At 39.5% G+C, this 17,542-nt stretch overlaps 1 protein-coding gene across 1 annotated transcript in view; it reads left to right on the top strand.

Annotated features, from left to right (window-relative positions):
- The window catches only part of LOC108799825 (maternal DNA replication licensing factor mcm6), a 53,525-nt gene that overhangs the window by 7,755 nt on the left and 28,228 nt on the right, over window positions 1-17,542 (top strand). The window contains exons 5-9 of the mRNA XM_018571747.1: window positions 9,420-9,585; window positions 12,979-13,124; window positions 13,215-13,365; window positions 14,885-15,026; window positions 17,174-17,315. Of these exons, the coding sequence (XP_018427249.1) occupies window positions 9,420-9,585; window positions 12,979-13,124; window positions 13,215-13,365; window positions 14,885-15,026; window positions 17,174-17,315 (747 nt within the window). The remainder of the gene's footprint in view (window positions 1-9,419; window positions 9,586-12,978; window positions 13,125-13,214; window positions 13,366-14,884; window positions 15,027-17,173; window positions 17,316-17,542) is intronic.

The raw sequence follows: 17,542 nt of genomic DNA, 5'->3' as shown, positions 1-17,542 counted from the left end.
TTGTCTTCCCTTTATCCCCCATTGTCCTAGTTATTCATATCTTGCATATTTGCTTTCACATGACATGAGTATTTTGGCTATAGTTTGATTGCAATTTTTGCTCCCTTTATTTGTTAATGTTTGCTACCTGTATAGTTAAGTACAGCTGGTATAAATTCCTGAATCCCATTCAAATCTATAGGAGCCGAATCTTGTAATTTTTTCCCTGGCCTTTTTCAAGGTCCAGTCACAAGCTTTTCGTAAAAAGGCATGGGTAGCTGTGATCTGCCATGTGGGACATATACAAATGATATGTTTGTATTTTTTTTAAATACCATTCAGTGCCGAGTGGGCCTTTTTATTAAGGCTTAAAGGGCAACATTAAAAATATACCAGCTCTATACCTTTAGCCTCAAATGGCCAGACAAGTTTTGCAATTTTTCAGTTGCAGCGTTTAGAGTTTGTAAAAGACCACCCAAACTATGCAGACAAACCATAAGGACAACCATACAGGACAGATAGGATAAAAAGATGGTGCTACTGATTTTGTAGATCCTGCGATTGTTGCACAAATGTTTTAAATTTGTATATTTAATGCACTAAAATTTTGGTGCACACAAACACAGCATAACTTACAAAATGACTACTAAATCTAACAAATAAAACTGTATTGTCAAAACCAAATATTGGTACATTTAAATTGTGCCTCATTGCAAAATGATGGAACTTGAAAGTAGGCAAAACTGTAAACTAGCAACTTATGCTAAAAATCTGGAGGTCGGCCTCCATGGGCATTCTGGTAATTTTTGGTCTGCAGTGCCATGTGTGTGCTGAGTTGGTGTGCATTGGGATACATTTTTTAATAGTACTGTTAGTGAAACCGTATTGATCACTCTGGTGTTCATTAAGAAAAGTGAAGGTTTGGTAAATATGAGACATATTTACAAATCTTCCACTCACCATCCTGAATCTGACACCCACCACCACCCGGCTGTCCTCCCCACTTGCTGCTCAATCCTCCCTGCTGGGCACCAGTAGGCTGCTCACGTGTGTCCCCTTTACACGCTGTTGCTGGTACAGATGGGGGAGAGCAGTGGGGATAAGGGGGACTCTGCTGCTTTCTACTGGTGCCCAGCAGGGACTGCTCACTGAAAGGAAAGGGCAAATTGGAGCAGTTGAATCGTTGGAAATGACCTCACTTGGAATGAATGGCTGTGACTGGTGACTTGCCAGCTGCTGATGCCAGCTACTTATTTACTTAAAGATCTAGGAGGTCCTTCATAAGTTTAAGGCTGCTGAAGCAACCATAAGACTATAGGGGAAGGGAGAATGCAACTCACATAGGGCATACTGACCTGGAAGTGGTTTTGTTCCACTGTATGTCTGTATGAAGAAGGTGGTGAGGGAGCTAGAAAGCAGGACATCTCGGGAGCAGCAAAGAGGGTGAGGTTGGTGATGTTGCTTTGGGCAGAGTTTTGAATGCCTTTTGTATGTTGATTCTTTCTGTCCAGCGGCCCTATATAAACAGCCGGATAGAAGCCTTCTAGATATGGGTAGACGTTTTAAACGCGGATGAGTGAGAAACTGTCAAAATTTGAAACAGCCGGCGATGGCTGTTTACATACAAGCATTCTGGCGGCTTTAGAGTTGCCCGATCACTTGTATGTGGTGCCTTCTTTTGTGCCTTCCCTCCACTGCCGCCTGTCTCAAGCCCTGCTGTGCCCAGTGCGGGCCCGGGACCGGCATGGCGGCTCTGTGCAGGAAGATCGGAGATTGGGGGAGGGGTTTATTACATTACTTGCGCATTTAGCTGTCACTCTCCGGCTACAGAAGCTGGAGGGAAGCTGATGAAGCAGATCTCTGCTTCATCAGCTTCTTTGGAGGTCCCTAGGTGACATTAGGGGTCTTAAAGATCCTAATGAGGACCTGTCACCGTAATTTGATATCACATAGGGGACTTCTTAGCACTTGTTAAATATCGTTGCAAATGTAAGAGAGCGAGCAATAATTTTAAGGTCATTAATCACTGTTACCACTAAACTGATGAGTGGTAATATCTATTAAAGCGTCATTTATGGCCAATTTTGGATATGGTAGTTTTTTGCAATTTCGCAGACGTGCGCAATTTTAAGGCTTGATGTGTTTTGTGTCTATTTAACAGACATGACCACATCTTTCATATTTTACAAAAAAATTGAGTAATAGTTTCATAACATAACGTAGCAAAAACAGTCTTTTTTTTTTCAAAGTGTTGGCCACTTTTTTTCATTATATAGTAAAAGAAAAATAAAGACCCAGTTGTCATTAAATATCCCCAAAAGAGAGCTCTCTGTCCCCCCAAAAAATGGCATAAAATTAATTTCAGCACAGCATTGCATGACTGAATAAATGTCAGTTATAGTGATGCAGTGCTGAATACTGAAAAATGTCCAGGGCCGGACCCTGGTTTCAAAGTGGTTAAAATTAATTAATTGGGAGAGGTGAAGTTGCTAGTGAGATTTAGGACAGTTTCTGTGGTGTGTGGCAGACAAAAGCCAGACTGTAAGGAGTTTGAAAAGTGAGGTAGCAGATTAAAAAAAAACGGGTCTCAAGTTATTTTGACTGAAGTGCAGCAAGGGCATTTTAAGTAGGGAAGTGACAAGTGCATTTTTTTTTTGTAAGGGCAGCGGAAGATGCTGGTAGAGGGAGAAATAAAAAAATGTGAGTTAGAGCATAGAATAGAGCAAAATCCTATCCAGAGCCTGAAACCTAGGTAAAGGCACCACACCCCAGTTGTCTATATGCAGAAAATGCCATTAAAAATGGTTTTTTAACAGTAGCCCAAAAGAATCTACACATAATTATGTAACCTACTTTTTTTTATTCTATAACGGCTTCAAATCACATCCACGTTGATACATAATATTTTGTGCATGATTTTAAACTATTATAAATTTAATTCTGTTTTTTTAAATTATGTATAGATTCTTTTGGGCTACCGTTAAACCTCCACTGTCATTTTTCTGGACTGGTTTTGAACCTCGTACACAGCTGGGTGATATTGTGCATTGTGTTTTTATACAACTTAACCACCTAGCCTGTTCTAGGTCCACTACAATTGTTTCTCTGGTGGTACACACATTGTCCTGGCAGCACATGTTTTTTGTTCTCTGCATGTGGGGATTTGGAGATGACTTTTGGCCTGGATCTCTGCTCTCTGCCTAAGCTTTAACCTACATTTGCTATGCAGGTTTTCCGTTCTGGAGCATTTTGAGGTGCACTGAAATGGAAATTTTTAAACCGAAACAAAAAAAATTCAGGCCGAAACCGATATCAAAAATGTTTTTTATTTAAAATGTTTCACATTTTAAATTTAAATTTTTATTTTTTATAAACTTTTCATTTTTTATATTTATTTTTATTCATTTATTAACATTTTTTACATTACTTTTAGGGGCTTCGGGGGAAATATTGGGGGTCTAAACAGACTCCTGATATTTCCCTTTTAAAATAGAAAAAGAGATTTAGAACACAAAGTCCTCTATTTCTTTTTCTGTGTCCCCTGTTGTCAATGAACAGGAATGTACTATAACTACATCTATGAATGAACAGGAGGTGATGTAGATCACTCCCATTCATTCATAATTGAGGATGTAGTTAACATACCATGTAATTATGTACAATACACTCAGCGATCGCTGATCGTTGAGTGTTTGCACTCGCTCTCCTCTCCGACACAGGAGGCTGAGTGAGCAGAGCAGGGAGGAGAGCTCAGCCTCCTGTGACAGTGCGGCCTGTCTCCGCCCACACACCACTCTGCTGAACTGTGATAGGTGGCTGAGCGGTGTGGGAGGAGAGATGCCGGCCATTCACAGCGCTCTCCTCCTTCAGCGCTCGGCAGGCTGTCACACTTTCTTTCCTCCCCACTGGGCGCTGCTCTGTGTCCCAGCGGGGAGGACGGAAAGAATGGATGCGCCAATGTATCGGCAGGAAAATGGCACAGGACACAGGCTGGGGACATGTTGCTACAGGACACTGGCCGCTTTCCTCGAATATTTGCAATATTGGTAAAATGAAAGCCAGTTATTGAACTCCTTGTGATTATCGGCCATAATAATCTGCTGTGCAGATAATCGGTCCGAAACATTTAAATACAATACAGCCAATAAAAAAAAGCCATGCTTTAAATTGCTGATAAGTAACTGTTGTGTACAAGGTTCTGCAAATGTGGTGATAGTTGACCTGTAATGGAACCCTGTACTGAGAATATGTAGGCTTTGTTCTTGACCACCTCCTGAAAATGCAAGTTGCCTTGCTGTTTCTGGTATATGCATTTTAGTCATTCATGTGTAAGGGTAAATGGGCCCTGAATCACTGACCCAGAACAAACGTATAGGAAGCTGAATCGGAATAATAGTTGTCAATTCTGTTCTGTGTGTTTGTTTCAGGTAAATACTGAAGCTGATCGATTTAAAATTGAAGTTGGCAAACCCAGTTTGAGTAATGGTGTGCAAAAACTCATAGTAACTGTCATTGGAGGGAATTTATGAAAACTGGAGCAGACAGAAACTGGAGCAGTTGCCCAGCTTCTCTCTTCAGTTAAGCTTTGAAAATGAATGGTAGATGTTGATTGGTTGCAATGGGAAACTGCTCCAGATTCTGTCTACTCCAGTTTTGATAGATTCCCCTCATTGTCTTTCTGGCAAGTGTAGATGCTGAAATCTGCTGAATGTTAATATGAATACTGTCCAGTAAAATAAAACTGAAATCTATGAAATGCCTCTCTGCATTTTAAGTTTTTTTTTAGGTCTAACCGTTAAAATTTCCTGTACTCCTGGGCCCAGAGCACGCCCGAGAGGAAAAACCTGCTTAAAAAGCGATGGCTTTTTACATACAAGCATTCCGGCATATGTAGAGATGCCCAATCGCTTGTATTTTGCATGTCAGTCCTCTACCACCGTTCATGAGCTCTGCTGTGCCTGGTGCAGACCGTGACCGGCACAGCAGCTCTGTGAGCGTAGATCAGAGGGTGATCGGTACACAATCTCCCTTTGATCTTCCCGCCGGTCTCCGAACACAGGAAGTGATGTATATTACATCACTTCTGCGTTCAGCTGTCAAAGCTCTGCTCAGATTCTCTGGGGGTCCCTAGGGGACCCGTCATGTAAAATGGCTATTGCATAGGGGGCTTCCTAACCCCCTATGTGATGGCAATACAATTAAGTGGGGAAAAAGTGGGGGGAAAAATGAAAAGCATAAAAACGTTTTTTTAAACACAAAAAAGGCCCCCCGCTCCCACATACACACACCAACATGTGTCTGGACAACATGCCAACAAATTGATGATTGTGCCGCACATATTGCAGATCATCGCGAACATCGGAGCGTGAGCAATATTTCTAGGGCCATCAATCACTATGGCAATGGCCAATTTTAAATAGGGTAGTTTTTTGAAATTTTAAGGCTTGACATGTTTGGTGTCTACCCGGCGTGACCCCCATCTTTTATATTTTACCAAAAAAATGTTTAATGACATAACCTAGTGAAAACTGTTTTTTGTTTGTTTTTTTTACAGAAAATTTTCGGTCGTTTTTTTCGTTAAGTAGTAAAAAAAATAACCACCAGTGGTGATCAAATACCACCAAAAGAAAGCTCTGTGTCCCCAAAAAACTATATAAAATTAATTTCCGTACAGTGTTCCACAACTGAATACATTTTAAAGTACTGCAATGAATACTGAAAAATAGCCTGGCCAGGAAGAATGTTTAACACCCCCGGTCTTCAAGTAGTTAATACGTTATTCAGCATTATACTTCTGGAGTGGATATCTACTTTGTGGGCACTAGATGAGGGTGGTTAAATGCTAATGGGGCAGCTGGAGACCAAATCCCCTAGACAACTAGTGATTACCTGGGTTATTCTGGTGGCTCCTTTGGGGGCGAGCACTACACTCTCAACTTGAAAACTTTGACAGTTCAAGAATAATTAAAAACCTTTAACCAATGTATAAAACATTTTAAAGAACTTTAGGGGAAAAAATGTATTAACCCTTACAGTGTAGCTACCCCCACACTGCAAGGGTTAACTGCTAGTTACTCACCCAATCCTCTGCCCTTGCTTGCTTTTAGACTCTGTCCTTCCAGCCTCTCTCCCCCTCTGCTGCAGCGATCTAAAGTCCCTGAATCATATTGTTCTCTACACCGTATAAAGGATGCAAGTACACCGAGTGACAGACAATTGCTGCAGTGCCGGAGGAGAGACTGGTGGAAGCGCTGTGACAGCTGGCTAGCTCGGAGGTTTTGGCGAGTATAACTTTTTATTATTATTTTAGGCCCTAGATGAAAATGAGCAGTTAACCCTTGCATTGCGGGAGTAGCCTTACTGCAAGGCTTAATAATTCAGATTGTTGTTCATTCAGATTGTACATATAGCTCGTTATGGTGCTCATTACACAACTAATAGAGAAACTAATATTTAACACTTTGAAAAACTTTTTTCTAACTTTTAGAAACCATGCTTTTATCTTATCAGCTTTACTGCATTTCTACCTTTTTAACATTGCCTAAAGGTTCCCATAAACCTTACAACCATTGTAATTTTTTTTTTTTTTTGTCCAGACATCTCGCCCTCATTCAATTTTCGTTCAACTAGCCCATCATGCACAGACCAGCGCAATTAACGTTAGTCAGCACCAACAGGCTGATTTTCACAGGTTTTCATTTGAGCATGTGCAGTTCTCATCTTGAGATTTTTGTTGTACAGCAATGCCACTATCCTGTCAATTTTTGTCCAATTAGACAAAAAATTTCTAGCCTGCGTGGAAAAAAAATATATTTTCGGACAAAAAACTTGATTGCGGACAATCTACAGATAATTGTAAGGTGCATGGGCACCTTTACACATCTAGCAACAGCATGACAATGTTAACAAATCTGCCTGTTAAACCTATTTACAAGAGCTAAACGGTTTATCACTTCATACATTGCTCTTACATAAACCTAAAGTATATCTAAAGTCCAAACTTTTTTTCCCGATACTGTAGTAAATGACCACTTTTGTTATGTGTTCCTTTGGGGAGTTATCTTTTAATGTAAGTAAATATTTTCTTAGAGCCTTGGTTCTCAACTTGTGGGTCGTGACCCAAAAATGGGTCGCGACCCCATGTTCAGTGGATCACCACATGCCTTCCACTTTTTCTCAGCCTCCTCCTTTTGTAGCACTGTCAGTTCTTGTGCGCCAAACAGCCATTTAAAATATGCTGCCAGTCACCGAGTGTCAGTTTAAGGCGGGATGGGCTGGGGCTATGGCTGTGAGGGAGCTGCATTCATGCGTACAGCTCCATCACGTGTCCTTTAGAGTTGCCTGGACCAGAGTAATGTCGCATTCTGGCTCCAGTTACCTCCTACAGGGCATGCAAAGGGAGCTGGACAAGCATTGTACATATGGATGGAGCTCTTTCACAGCACAGCAGCCCACACTGTACCACAGGCTGAGGATCCACTCCAGTTCTTGTAAGGTATGGAGACTGGGTGAATCTTTTGAATGGTACCCCAAACGCACCTCCCACCCACAGTTTGATTGACCCGAAACGTGCAGTACCGCAATGTTGTGCATTCCATTGCAGTGCAAATTGGGTCGCGACTTAATAACCAAGGACAAATGTGGGTCCTGAGGTTACACCGGTTGAGAACCACTGTCTTAGAGTGAAGATCTTCCAAGAGAGAGGCTTGTTCTAGCAACACAAGTCTAGTCAGGTTTTAGTGACATACTGTTTATCCCAAGGACAGAGGCTTCCAGTATTGGCAATAGCAATGAAAACTGGGTTTGGGTTTAAGCACTTCCCAAAAACAATATACAGCATGCATATGTGTGCACACACGCTTGACTATCTACCTTTAGATACACTTTAGTCTGGTCAAACAGCAGAACACAAGTTAAAGTGGATCTGAAGGCTGGGCAAGGGTATGGTCAAGCCAGAGGGTTTTTCCACTCAAATTTCTCAATGTGCTGCCCAAACCCTCTTGATAGACATTTAATCAGACATTTAGAACGAACAGCTTTTCCCTGTGTGTATGTATATGTGTGTGTATATATATATATAGATATATTCCAAATATATACATTGTATGCATAAATATTTATGAACATAAATGTTTTTTGTTTTTTTTATAATATACAAGTTTTTATTCTGATCATTTAACAAATTTTCATTGGTTAAAATATTTATGTAGCAAATAATTTATACACAGTGAAGTGGCATTTTGTTCCTACAATAGATTGGGTTGAAAAGCACTATAGTGCCTTTTTTTTTGTTTTGTTTTTTGTTATACTGCTTGCAGGTGGTAAAACTGAAATTCTTAATTTTCATGACTAAGAAAAAGCTATTTTATTTACCACAAAGGCTTTTGCAAGCCAAATTAGTTGCCTGAATTCTTAACGGCAATCTTACTAATTCCTTTCTATTGATTAGGAAGGTCTGCCCCCTATGATCACATGACTAATTCTAAAGTTGTAATAAGGGAACAAATGACTGAAAAATGTGGTGTAAGCTTCTGTCTCTGATGAATTATAGAGGTTTGCCAGCAACATTTTTTTTTTTAAGAGTCCAGAGCAGGTTTGCAGGTACTTTTTGGGGTAAGTCCTGAGGGCTGTTCAGACAGCTGGCAGTTTTACAGTAAGGGTCTTTGCACACATTTGTCAAAAGGGTGAATTATGGCTTGCCCTCTAAATACATGTTTTAAATAAATACATGTATTGCTTTGCATTCCAAAACCTTTGCAATTCTATTTAGCCCCTTGCACAGTTCACAAGTTCAGTTAAAATACAAATGAGCAACATAACATGGTCACTTCAATGCACTTCCCTGCCTGCTAATTATTAATGCTAATTTAAAAAACTCCTGGTCATGTAAAATCGTTTTAATTAAAATAAAGAAATTAACCCCACACTGCAAGGGTTAACTGCTTGTTTTGGTTTGGGTCTAAAATAAAGATACTCACCTGATCATCAGTCCCGTGGTGGTGACCGCTCACAAAGTGAGGTAAACTCTCAAAATCCAACATAGACTGAAGTAAATACTTGTTTGTTTCCCTGTTGCAGATTTTCTCTTGCTTCCTGTCTGGTTAATAGCTGTCCCCAACAGCAAAAATAAAAAAAGATCTTGAGCCCTGGGTAGCGCTAAAACCTGACGGGTTTTAACCCTTCCCCACTCTATCCAAAACGTATAAAAATTAGTTTTGGCTATGGATGCACTTTACCTAGTAAATCAATGACTTGAAAGAGGTGTAATGAAATTCGAACTCCAATTCTGCATACATGTTCCTAGCCAAAAATCTATTAAAACAAGATGGTAAAGTCAAGATAAATACAGTATATTGCTTTATGCACAATTTTATACACCTTTTCTTTTCATTGTCCCCTGTAACGCACTCATTCAAAATTATTTCTTCCACGCGTTTTAGGTAAGAATTCAGGAAACTCAGGCAGAATTGCCTCGTGGTGCAATTCCACGCAATGTAGAAGTTATTCTTCGTGCAGAAGCTGTTGAAACTGCTATGGCAGGGGATCGTTGTGATTTCACTGGTACATTGATTGTTGTGCCTGATGTAGCTGCTCTGTCAGTTGGAGGTAATGAATGAATTTCTGTGTGTCAATACATTTAAAAAATGCAAATTGGTTACCTTAACATTCAGCACATTAAAAGTTACACCATTCTTTTTGAATGCTGTAAACATAACTGCATATATTTACATTCCTAGACTGCAATGTATTTTCTAGAGAACAGTTATATTTCAGACATGCCATCTCTGTAAAACCTTACAGAGAAGGTGTACAGAAGGAGGGGGATAATCTACTGCTCCAACACATTCACTTGTGTGTAAGTTTCAATTTTAACTATTGAGCTATGTAGACAAACTTTTTACAACACGGTCATTTTCCCCAAAATACTTCAGATTGAAGCAGAGCATCATGAATGTAACATGAATATGGGGATCCCTGTAGACCACAGGCTCAGCAACAGCATGCAATGCCCAGCTACAGCTGGCAAAGCAAGCACAATGTCCTGCAATAGGAGGGATTTATGCACAATATTAAATAATTTTTCACTGTATAAAACAATGGCTCAGCTTTTGGGTGTACTATTCCGTTTTGGTCACCTGTTTTTCAGGGTATGGAGTATAAGTACACTACATCTACATGTAAGGTAAAGGATGCCTCTAACTTTTAAATGCATATCCAATAAGGTTGTGTTGGTGAGTGATCTGAGGCACCACACCCTTAAGGATATTTAAACCCTCCTGTTTTTTTATCTACTGCTAGCAAGCAGTAGATATATGCAAAAAGTGTTTATTTTTTTAAACGCTCAAACGGCACTTTAAACTTACCCTGTGTTCCGTGCGCGGTCCCGAGCAGCCGCAAAGGATCTTAGGGCGCGCGCATGCGTAGTTCTCATTTTCAGCAGGGACGCGATGAGGGACGAAAGGTAAGTCTATGGACGCGTGCACATGCATGCAGACACCGCTGGATCGGAGGGACAGAGCAGTCAGCGCTGGATCGGAGAGCCGCCGCACCGCTGGAGAGAAGGCTGAAAACATCAGGAAAGAAGAGGAAGATCGGAAAAAGAGACATCATTTAAGGAAAGTGCCAACGTTAACATTGGGGGGAGGGAAAAAAAGTTTGCCTTTTTAATGTCACTTTAAGAAGTATTAAACACATATTTTGTAGAAGCTGAAGATGTTTTAACAGATTTGATATGTTGGTGCCTAAAAACCCCTAGTTGAATAAATCACAACCTACAGCTAAAATCAATTGGTCATTGCATCTCCCCATATAAATGGGTACCTCCCATAGTCAGTCTATTCATTATTTTTCTTACAGTATATTAAATATGTACGCAGTTAAAATGTCAAAACAATCCAGACAGATGTTCTGTTGTCAAAAGATCATTCAGTGGCTCATTTTACCGTTTTTCAGTCAGCTTCTTCAGGACAGGAGGTATGTACATATTTACAATGATCAATGTTACACGATATCATGATTTGTTCACTTGTATAGAACAGGGTATGGATTTAACGATAGAAGTATTCTAATGTTCATAAGTATCCACCATATAAAAAGAAGAATCCGTGGCCAGGTCCCATAAGTGTAGTTGGCTCTGTCCCAGAGCTTATACGTTAGACCATTGGACTACAACATGTGATTCCACCGGCATTATGGGCATATTTACCATGCATGGGTTTTGCCAGCTCACTCAGACTTGGCCCACCCATCTAGCAGCAGGGACCATTCTCCAACCAGCAGGTGGAACCACAATGATGCACATTCCTCCCACCCTCCCCATCCACTTCTACACCCATTAAAGGGATGGGATCCCACACAAAAGGGGAAACAAAAAAACAAAAAGGGCGCAACGCTGGCTGGGCTAACTGACCAGGTCGGAAGACCCAGGGAAGGTGACAGGGAGAATTTTGTGACAATGGGTGCAAAAGGCACAAGAATGAGCACTTACATTTTAATTCATGGGACCAGAGGCTGAACGGCCGGTGTGGAGGATCGGGTCATCCGTGGTGTCGATCTGGAACTGGTGTGCCGGAGGATGTGCATCCACACGGGGAGAGGAGGCTGTGGGCGAAGGTGAGGGGGGGGGAGAAGCAAGAAGCCACAAGAATGGGGACTCAGTGCGTGGCCCGCTCCAGTCCAGGGGCCGAGTAGTGCTGGAGAAAATCAGCGGTGTCAGAAGCAGGCAGAACTGCTGTGGCCGCGGCTGTGGATCGTGACGGCACCGACTGAAGCAGTGTGCAGGAGCCATGGGCTGAAAGTGGTCAGCTGTCAGTCGGATCTGTGGTGGGAAGAGGGTAGTAGCGGGGTGGAGGGGCAGTGAGATGAGCGACGCGTTTCGAGGAGCGATACCTCTTTTTCAAGCTCTACACCCATTAAAGGGATGGGATCCCACACAAAAGGGGAAGGAAAGTGAAGTACACAGCCAGCAAATACTGTGTCTCCACATCCTGTTGGCAAAACCAGGACAAGAAATCACAGAATGTGCCCTTACATGTCGCAGAATGAGGAAACAAATTTCTGAGTGACTACCAAATCAGGACATGACCTCAGCCAGTTCAATCCACACTTTAATAGCATCTCCAATTAACATGGCATCATAGTTATGCTTTTATTTGAATTGACAAGATACAGCACATACTATGGTATTGTATCCCTATTTATTCTATGCAAGTAAAGTTAAGACATTATGTCTTGGAAATATGTTTGTTTTTTTGGAGAACATAGAATGCCTCCTATACTGAAGAAGCAGACTGCAAAACACTTTGAATTAAGCCACTGTGAATGTTTTGTTGAAGATAACAGGAACTTCTGTCTGGATAATATTTTGGGTAATTGCACTGTGTACAGATTGAATATATTGTGAGGAAAAAAACATGAATAGCCAGTGGCTATGGGAGAAGCATTGACCAATGGATGTTTTAGTTATATGTTGTGATTTAATAAAATAGATTTTCTGCAAAAGGTATATTTAATATTTTTCAATGCATGCAGAAAAAACATCTGCATATTTAATTCTTTCATATCCATTTTTTTCCCTCTCCATGTGTCTTAAACTAGATACCAGAGTCTGCCATGCAGCTCTGCAGCAATAAATAATTACATTTATGGCTGAAATTGCCATAGTCTCTTCCTGAGTCTCAGAACTGATAGACGTTGCAAAAGGGACTATGCTTTTCACTTATCTACAAATCTCTCAAAGGAGTGGTCTATAGCAGAATCAGAAATCCCAGAAATGTGTGTGTATATGTATGTGTGCATGAACACAGACCTCAAATCCACTCTGTCCTTGTGTACTGTTTGCATCTTCAGTGCGCTGAGCAGGTCTGCCTCTGAAGACCATGTTCATTAGGCTCAATCACTTGCCTAAAAAATGCTGTTGGTTTTTTTTTTTCTGTGTAATGAATAGGCAATTTTTGCCCAAGACAGGAAGGTTGTAAATGTGTCATGTTAATCTTTCAGATGCGCGACTAGAGACTGGTGCAAAAGTAACAGGTGGGCAAGGATTTAATAATGAAGGTGTCCAAGGTCTGAAAGCATTGGGTGTTAGAGATCTGTCTTATAGATTGGCTTTTTTAGCATGTTACGTGGGTGCTACTAATCCAAGGGTAAGTGCCTGTTTGACTAAATCTAACCTTTTACTAACCAGGAAGTGAGAACATCTTGCCTTTATTTCATTTAATTTGCAATTTTTACAGTTTGGTGGCAGAGACTTGAGGGAGGAAGATCAGACTGCAGAAAGTATAAAAAATCAAATGACTGTCCAAGAGTGGGAAAAGGTATTTGAAATGAGCCAAGACAAAAATTTGTACCACAATTTATGTACAAGTCTCTTTCCCACAATACACGGTATGTGAAATGTCCTGCAATCATTTTTTTAATATTTAATTGTATTTTTTAACATTTGCTTGTATAAGTTCCATCTAATGTGTAATTCCAAATCTAATATTTTAGACAGCTGAAGTATTTGGTTTGTATAAAGATTGAGTGTTGTGTTCTGTTTGGTATCCATTATTCCATATGCGACTCAATAACCGTTCTGTAGATCTACAAAATCTATTGAACTGTGTTTCATGTCTTTAAAAACTGTTTTCACGGATTCAACATTACCTTTGTTTACAAACCAACACAATAAACAGTTGGAGGGCTTGTAAATGAACTACTGCCTTCATTTTGCAGTACCCACTACAACAACAAAAAAGTGTGCGTTAAAACACTACACATTCCACATTCTTCACAGCCCCATCACCTATTTGTTATTAAAAAAAATTAGAACTATGCTCTTTAGTAGTTAGACTTTCTGAAATCCAGTTAGACCTGAATTGTGCAAATAAAAAAATGCAGCATTCAACATGCAATTGCAATAAAATGTAAAGGGAGTGAATTTCGATGGTCACTGTTGGCACTTTGGAGAGCTTTTAGGTAAACTCTTATCACACAAATGTAATGGGAACCAAAGCCCCAACTGACTTTGTTTGTTTTTTGGGTGTCGTTTTATTTTTGACAATAGGTGTAAAAAATAGTAACTTAAAGTGAGGATTTTTGTGTGTATTTTACTGTAACATAAACAGTAAAATAACAAAAAAATTTAATACTGTATACTCTTTTGATGTTTATTAAGGTTCTATTTAGACTCAAGACAAACAAAAAGGGAAAAGATAAAAATTCACTTTAAATGCGTTTTTTTTTTAATGAATCACATTCTATTGGAATCTTCAGTCCAATGAACTGAAAACCCTTATTTTTAAAGCTCAGTTGTACTGGAATGTATATAGCAATTGAATTCCTAAACGGGGAGCCTTGTTCACAACCAAAAGGTGGAAGGTTTGTTTCTATAAACTTTCTTACCTATTTTAACCTAGTTTTAGGGACAGACAATGCATTGTCTACATGACAGGGATTCCTGGCCTAATTTTCACTGCTACCCCTGCCTTTAGGCCTGCTAGCAGTTTTGGGGACTTACAGGTATATCCATAAAATTATTGCTTACTATAGGGATAGGGGGGTGCAAAGATGTAAAGTGGTTTTGATGCACACTGTTTTTACTGTTGCCCTCAAACCAACCTCAAACTAAAAAACAAAACTACCTCAATTAAATCGGGCAGAAAAAGGTAAGGTGGTTAGCTGTTGAAGAGATGGCAAGCAATCAGTCAGTTGCTGACCAATATTAGTCCTTAGGCCTTTTGGGTCCATTAAAAGGATAATTTTATATTGAGTTTGAATGCTAAAAATGGTAATAAACTAAAAACTGGGCAATTAGGCAAATTTGAAAGATGAAAATAAATATCCATAAATGACCAGTCATTCTTTCATAATTTGAGCAGTTTTCTGTAACTTCTTTGTAATCAGTTTTTTTATTTTCTTGTAGGCAGTGATGAAATTAAAAGAGGGGTCCTTTTAATGCTGTTTGGGGGTGTGCCAAAAACTACAATGGAAGGCACTTCTCTGAGAGGAGACATTAATGTATGCATTGTTGGAGATCCAAGTACATCAAAAAGCCAGTTTCTCAAGTAAGATGTAAACTTGTTAATAAAAGGAATTGATGCGATTTCATGTATGGAATCGCATGTCTCTGAGGAAGCTAAAGTGAAATGTTTAGTATGCATGTGGTGCTGTTCCTTGGGTCTGTCTTGTTGCTTTGCTACACCACTATGGATTTGCAAGCCAGATGTCCTATTCAAGGTGGAATCCATATGAATCTCCTGATTTGTCCTCAGGGACACTGCACCAATGGCTATGTCCAATTTGTATGATGGGTGAGAATAATTTGCATTTCTATTACATGCAAGACCACTGTGTCCGGATGTGCAATTGGTGCCGCTCATTCATAATGTGGTATAGCCAGAGAATGTGAACTATTTATTGCGACATTATATTCTACTTTGAGGGCTCAAATTCATAACACTTTTGTAAGTTTAAAAGATATATACTTGTCTCTACATGATGCATGATTGTCTGACTGAACTGCTTGCAGACTTTATGGCACTTTGAATGGGCTACTAAGCAGCTAAGTGGATAACTATATTTTATGAAACTCCTTATTTTATGTCTGCAGAGGAGTGTACACTTAAGGACACAATCTAACTTCTCCCCAGCTCAGAGGTCTGCTGTATCTCTTTTTTGGTCTAATTTTACTGCCTCCTTGCCTCTATCTATACACACACTCTACAAAAGATGCACGCATTTCACAATGTGAACACCTAGCCTACTTATTGGTTAAGACATGTAAATTTCACTTATTTCTGAATGGATATTTGTAGGAATTTTGTTAAATTCGCATGCATCCCAGTTTCCGAATTAAAACACATTCGGATCAGTCTGAATTTCGTTTAAAAACGAAACTAAATCGGACATGTGACTGTTCTCTGGCCAGTCAGATGGGGGTTTTTTTGTCGGGGGTTGCATAACAGGCATGGTCATGTGATAGTCGTGTGACTTCCTGTTGTGGATCTTTACAAAATGAAAATTTGAGTAGATACAAAATTCGAATAATGAACCAAATCCAATTTCTGATCCCGAAAACGGAGAGGAATAAAGATCCGAATCAATCTGAAATAAAATGTTTTGCAGGGTTAAAGGTCTACCGCTTACTGATACATGCCATAAGGATTGCATATTATATTTGGTACACTTATAGGAGATCAAGTTTATCTACCGCTTGATTGTTTGATGCTATTGAGTTGCAAACTATATGAAGCACCCCAGTATTTTAATTTTTTTTAAATTGACTTTTTGGAATAGTGGGAAGGAACACTTAATGATTGCCTTTACATTAACCTCACTTTGGAGTCTTCTTGCAATAAAAATACATAATCTAATAGATATATCTAATGAGGGCTTTTGCAAACTAGAAGAGGGACACAGAAATTTTAAATTGTGTACAATTTAATTTTATATTTGAATATTTCACTGTTACAAAGTTAAATACTGATAACAACACACTGTAGATTTGATTGTTGCATTGTCTGTATCCTTTAGACTTGTTTTAAGTTGTTATGAATTGTTCTTACTGGATAAGTTACCCAATAATGGATATTGTTTAGTCAGCAACAGAGTCAAGTATTCTCCTATATTCATGGACAAACTTTCAGGGAGCTCTTCAGTCTTTTGCCTTTCTTATAGTATTATTCATTATTTGTAATTTTATATGGCGCCCACATTTTTTTTACAATGCTTTGCATACTGCACATACACATCAGTCACTGCCCTCAATGCCCTCGCTTACAATCTAAGGTCCCTAACTCCCATGCATACATATAGAGCTTATTTAGACAGGAGCCAATTAACCTACCAGCATGTCTTTAGAGTGTGGGAGGGGATGGGCATATCCAGAGAAAACCCACACAAGCACAGGGAGAACATGCTAACTCAATGGAGAAATGGAGGTAGTGTTCTGACCGGGAACCCCAGTGCAGCAAGCTAGAGGTTCTGACCATGAAGCCACCATGCTGCCATTATATGGTTTCATGGACAAATACTTCAAGGGAGCTATTGGCTTTCATTTGTATTTGGCCCAGCTTAAGTAGACTGTTCTACTTAAGCATCATACCGTTTAGCATCATTGTCATAAACCTTTTTAAATTTGAATTGGCTAAATTTGACATTGTATGGGTTTGACATTTATATTGATGAAACATTTTCTTTTACCTTATTTCAGGCATGTGGAAGAATTTAGTCCTAGAGCAGTATATACTAGCGGAAAAGCAAGCAGTGCTGCAGGATTAACCGCTGCTGTTGTAAAAGATGAAGAATCACATGAGTTTGTGATTGAAGCTGGAGCTCTGATGCTTGCAGATAATGTATATAATTTTATTTGTTTTTCTTCACAAATTGTAGCAACAGCATCGGTAATCTATTTATGCGAAGTGAACAATCTAAAGTTACACCATGATTAGATATTAAATCTGAATTTAACTAATAAAGAGAACTTACTTTTTGGAGAACTTCCTTTCTAGAGATCAGTCCTAAAAATACAATTTTTTTTTCCATAAGATATATTTTCCAATACTTATTTCATAGTCAACCA

This window comes from Nanorana parkeri, unplaced genomic scaffold (assembly GCF_000935625.1).
Source record: "Nanorana parkeri isolate BGI_ZX_2015 unplaced genomic scaffold, ASM93562v1 scaffold1826, whole genome shotgun sequence".
Classification (NCBI taxonomy): domain Eukaryota; kingdom Metazoa; phylum Chordata; class Amphibia; order Anura; family Dicroglossidae; genus Nanorana; species Nanorana parkeri.
Note: the sequence above shows the minus strand (reverse complement) of the source record. Positions and strands in the feature narration are given on the sequence as shown.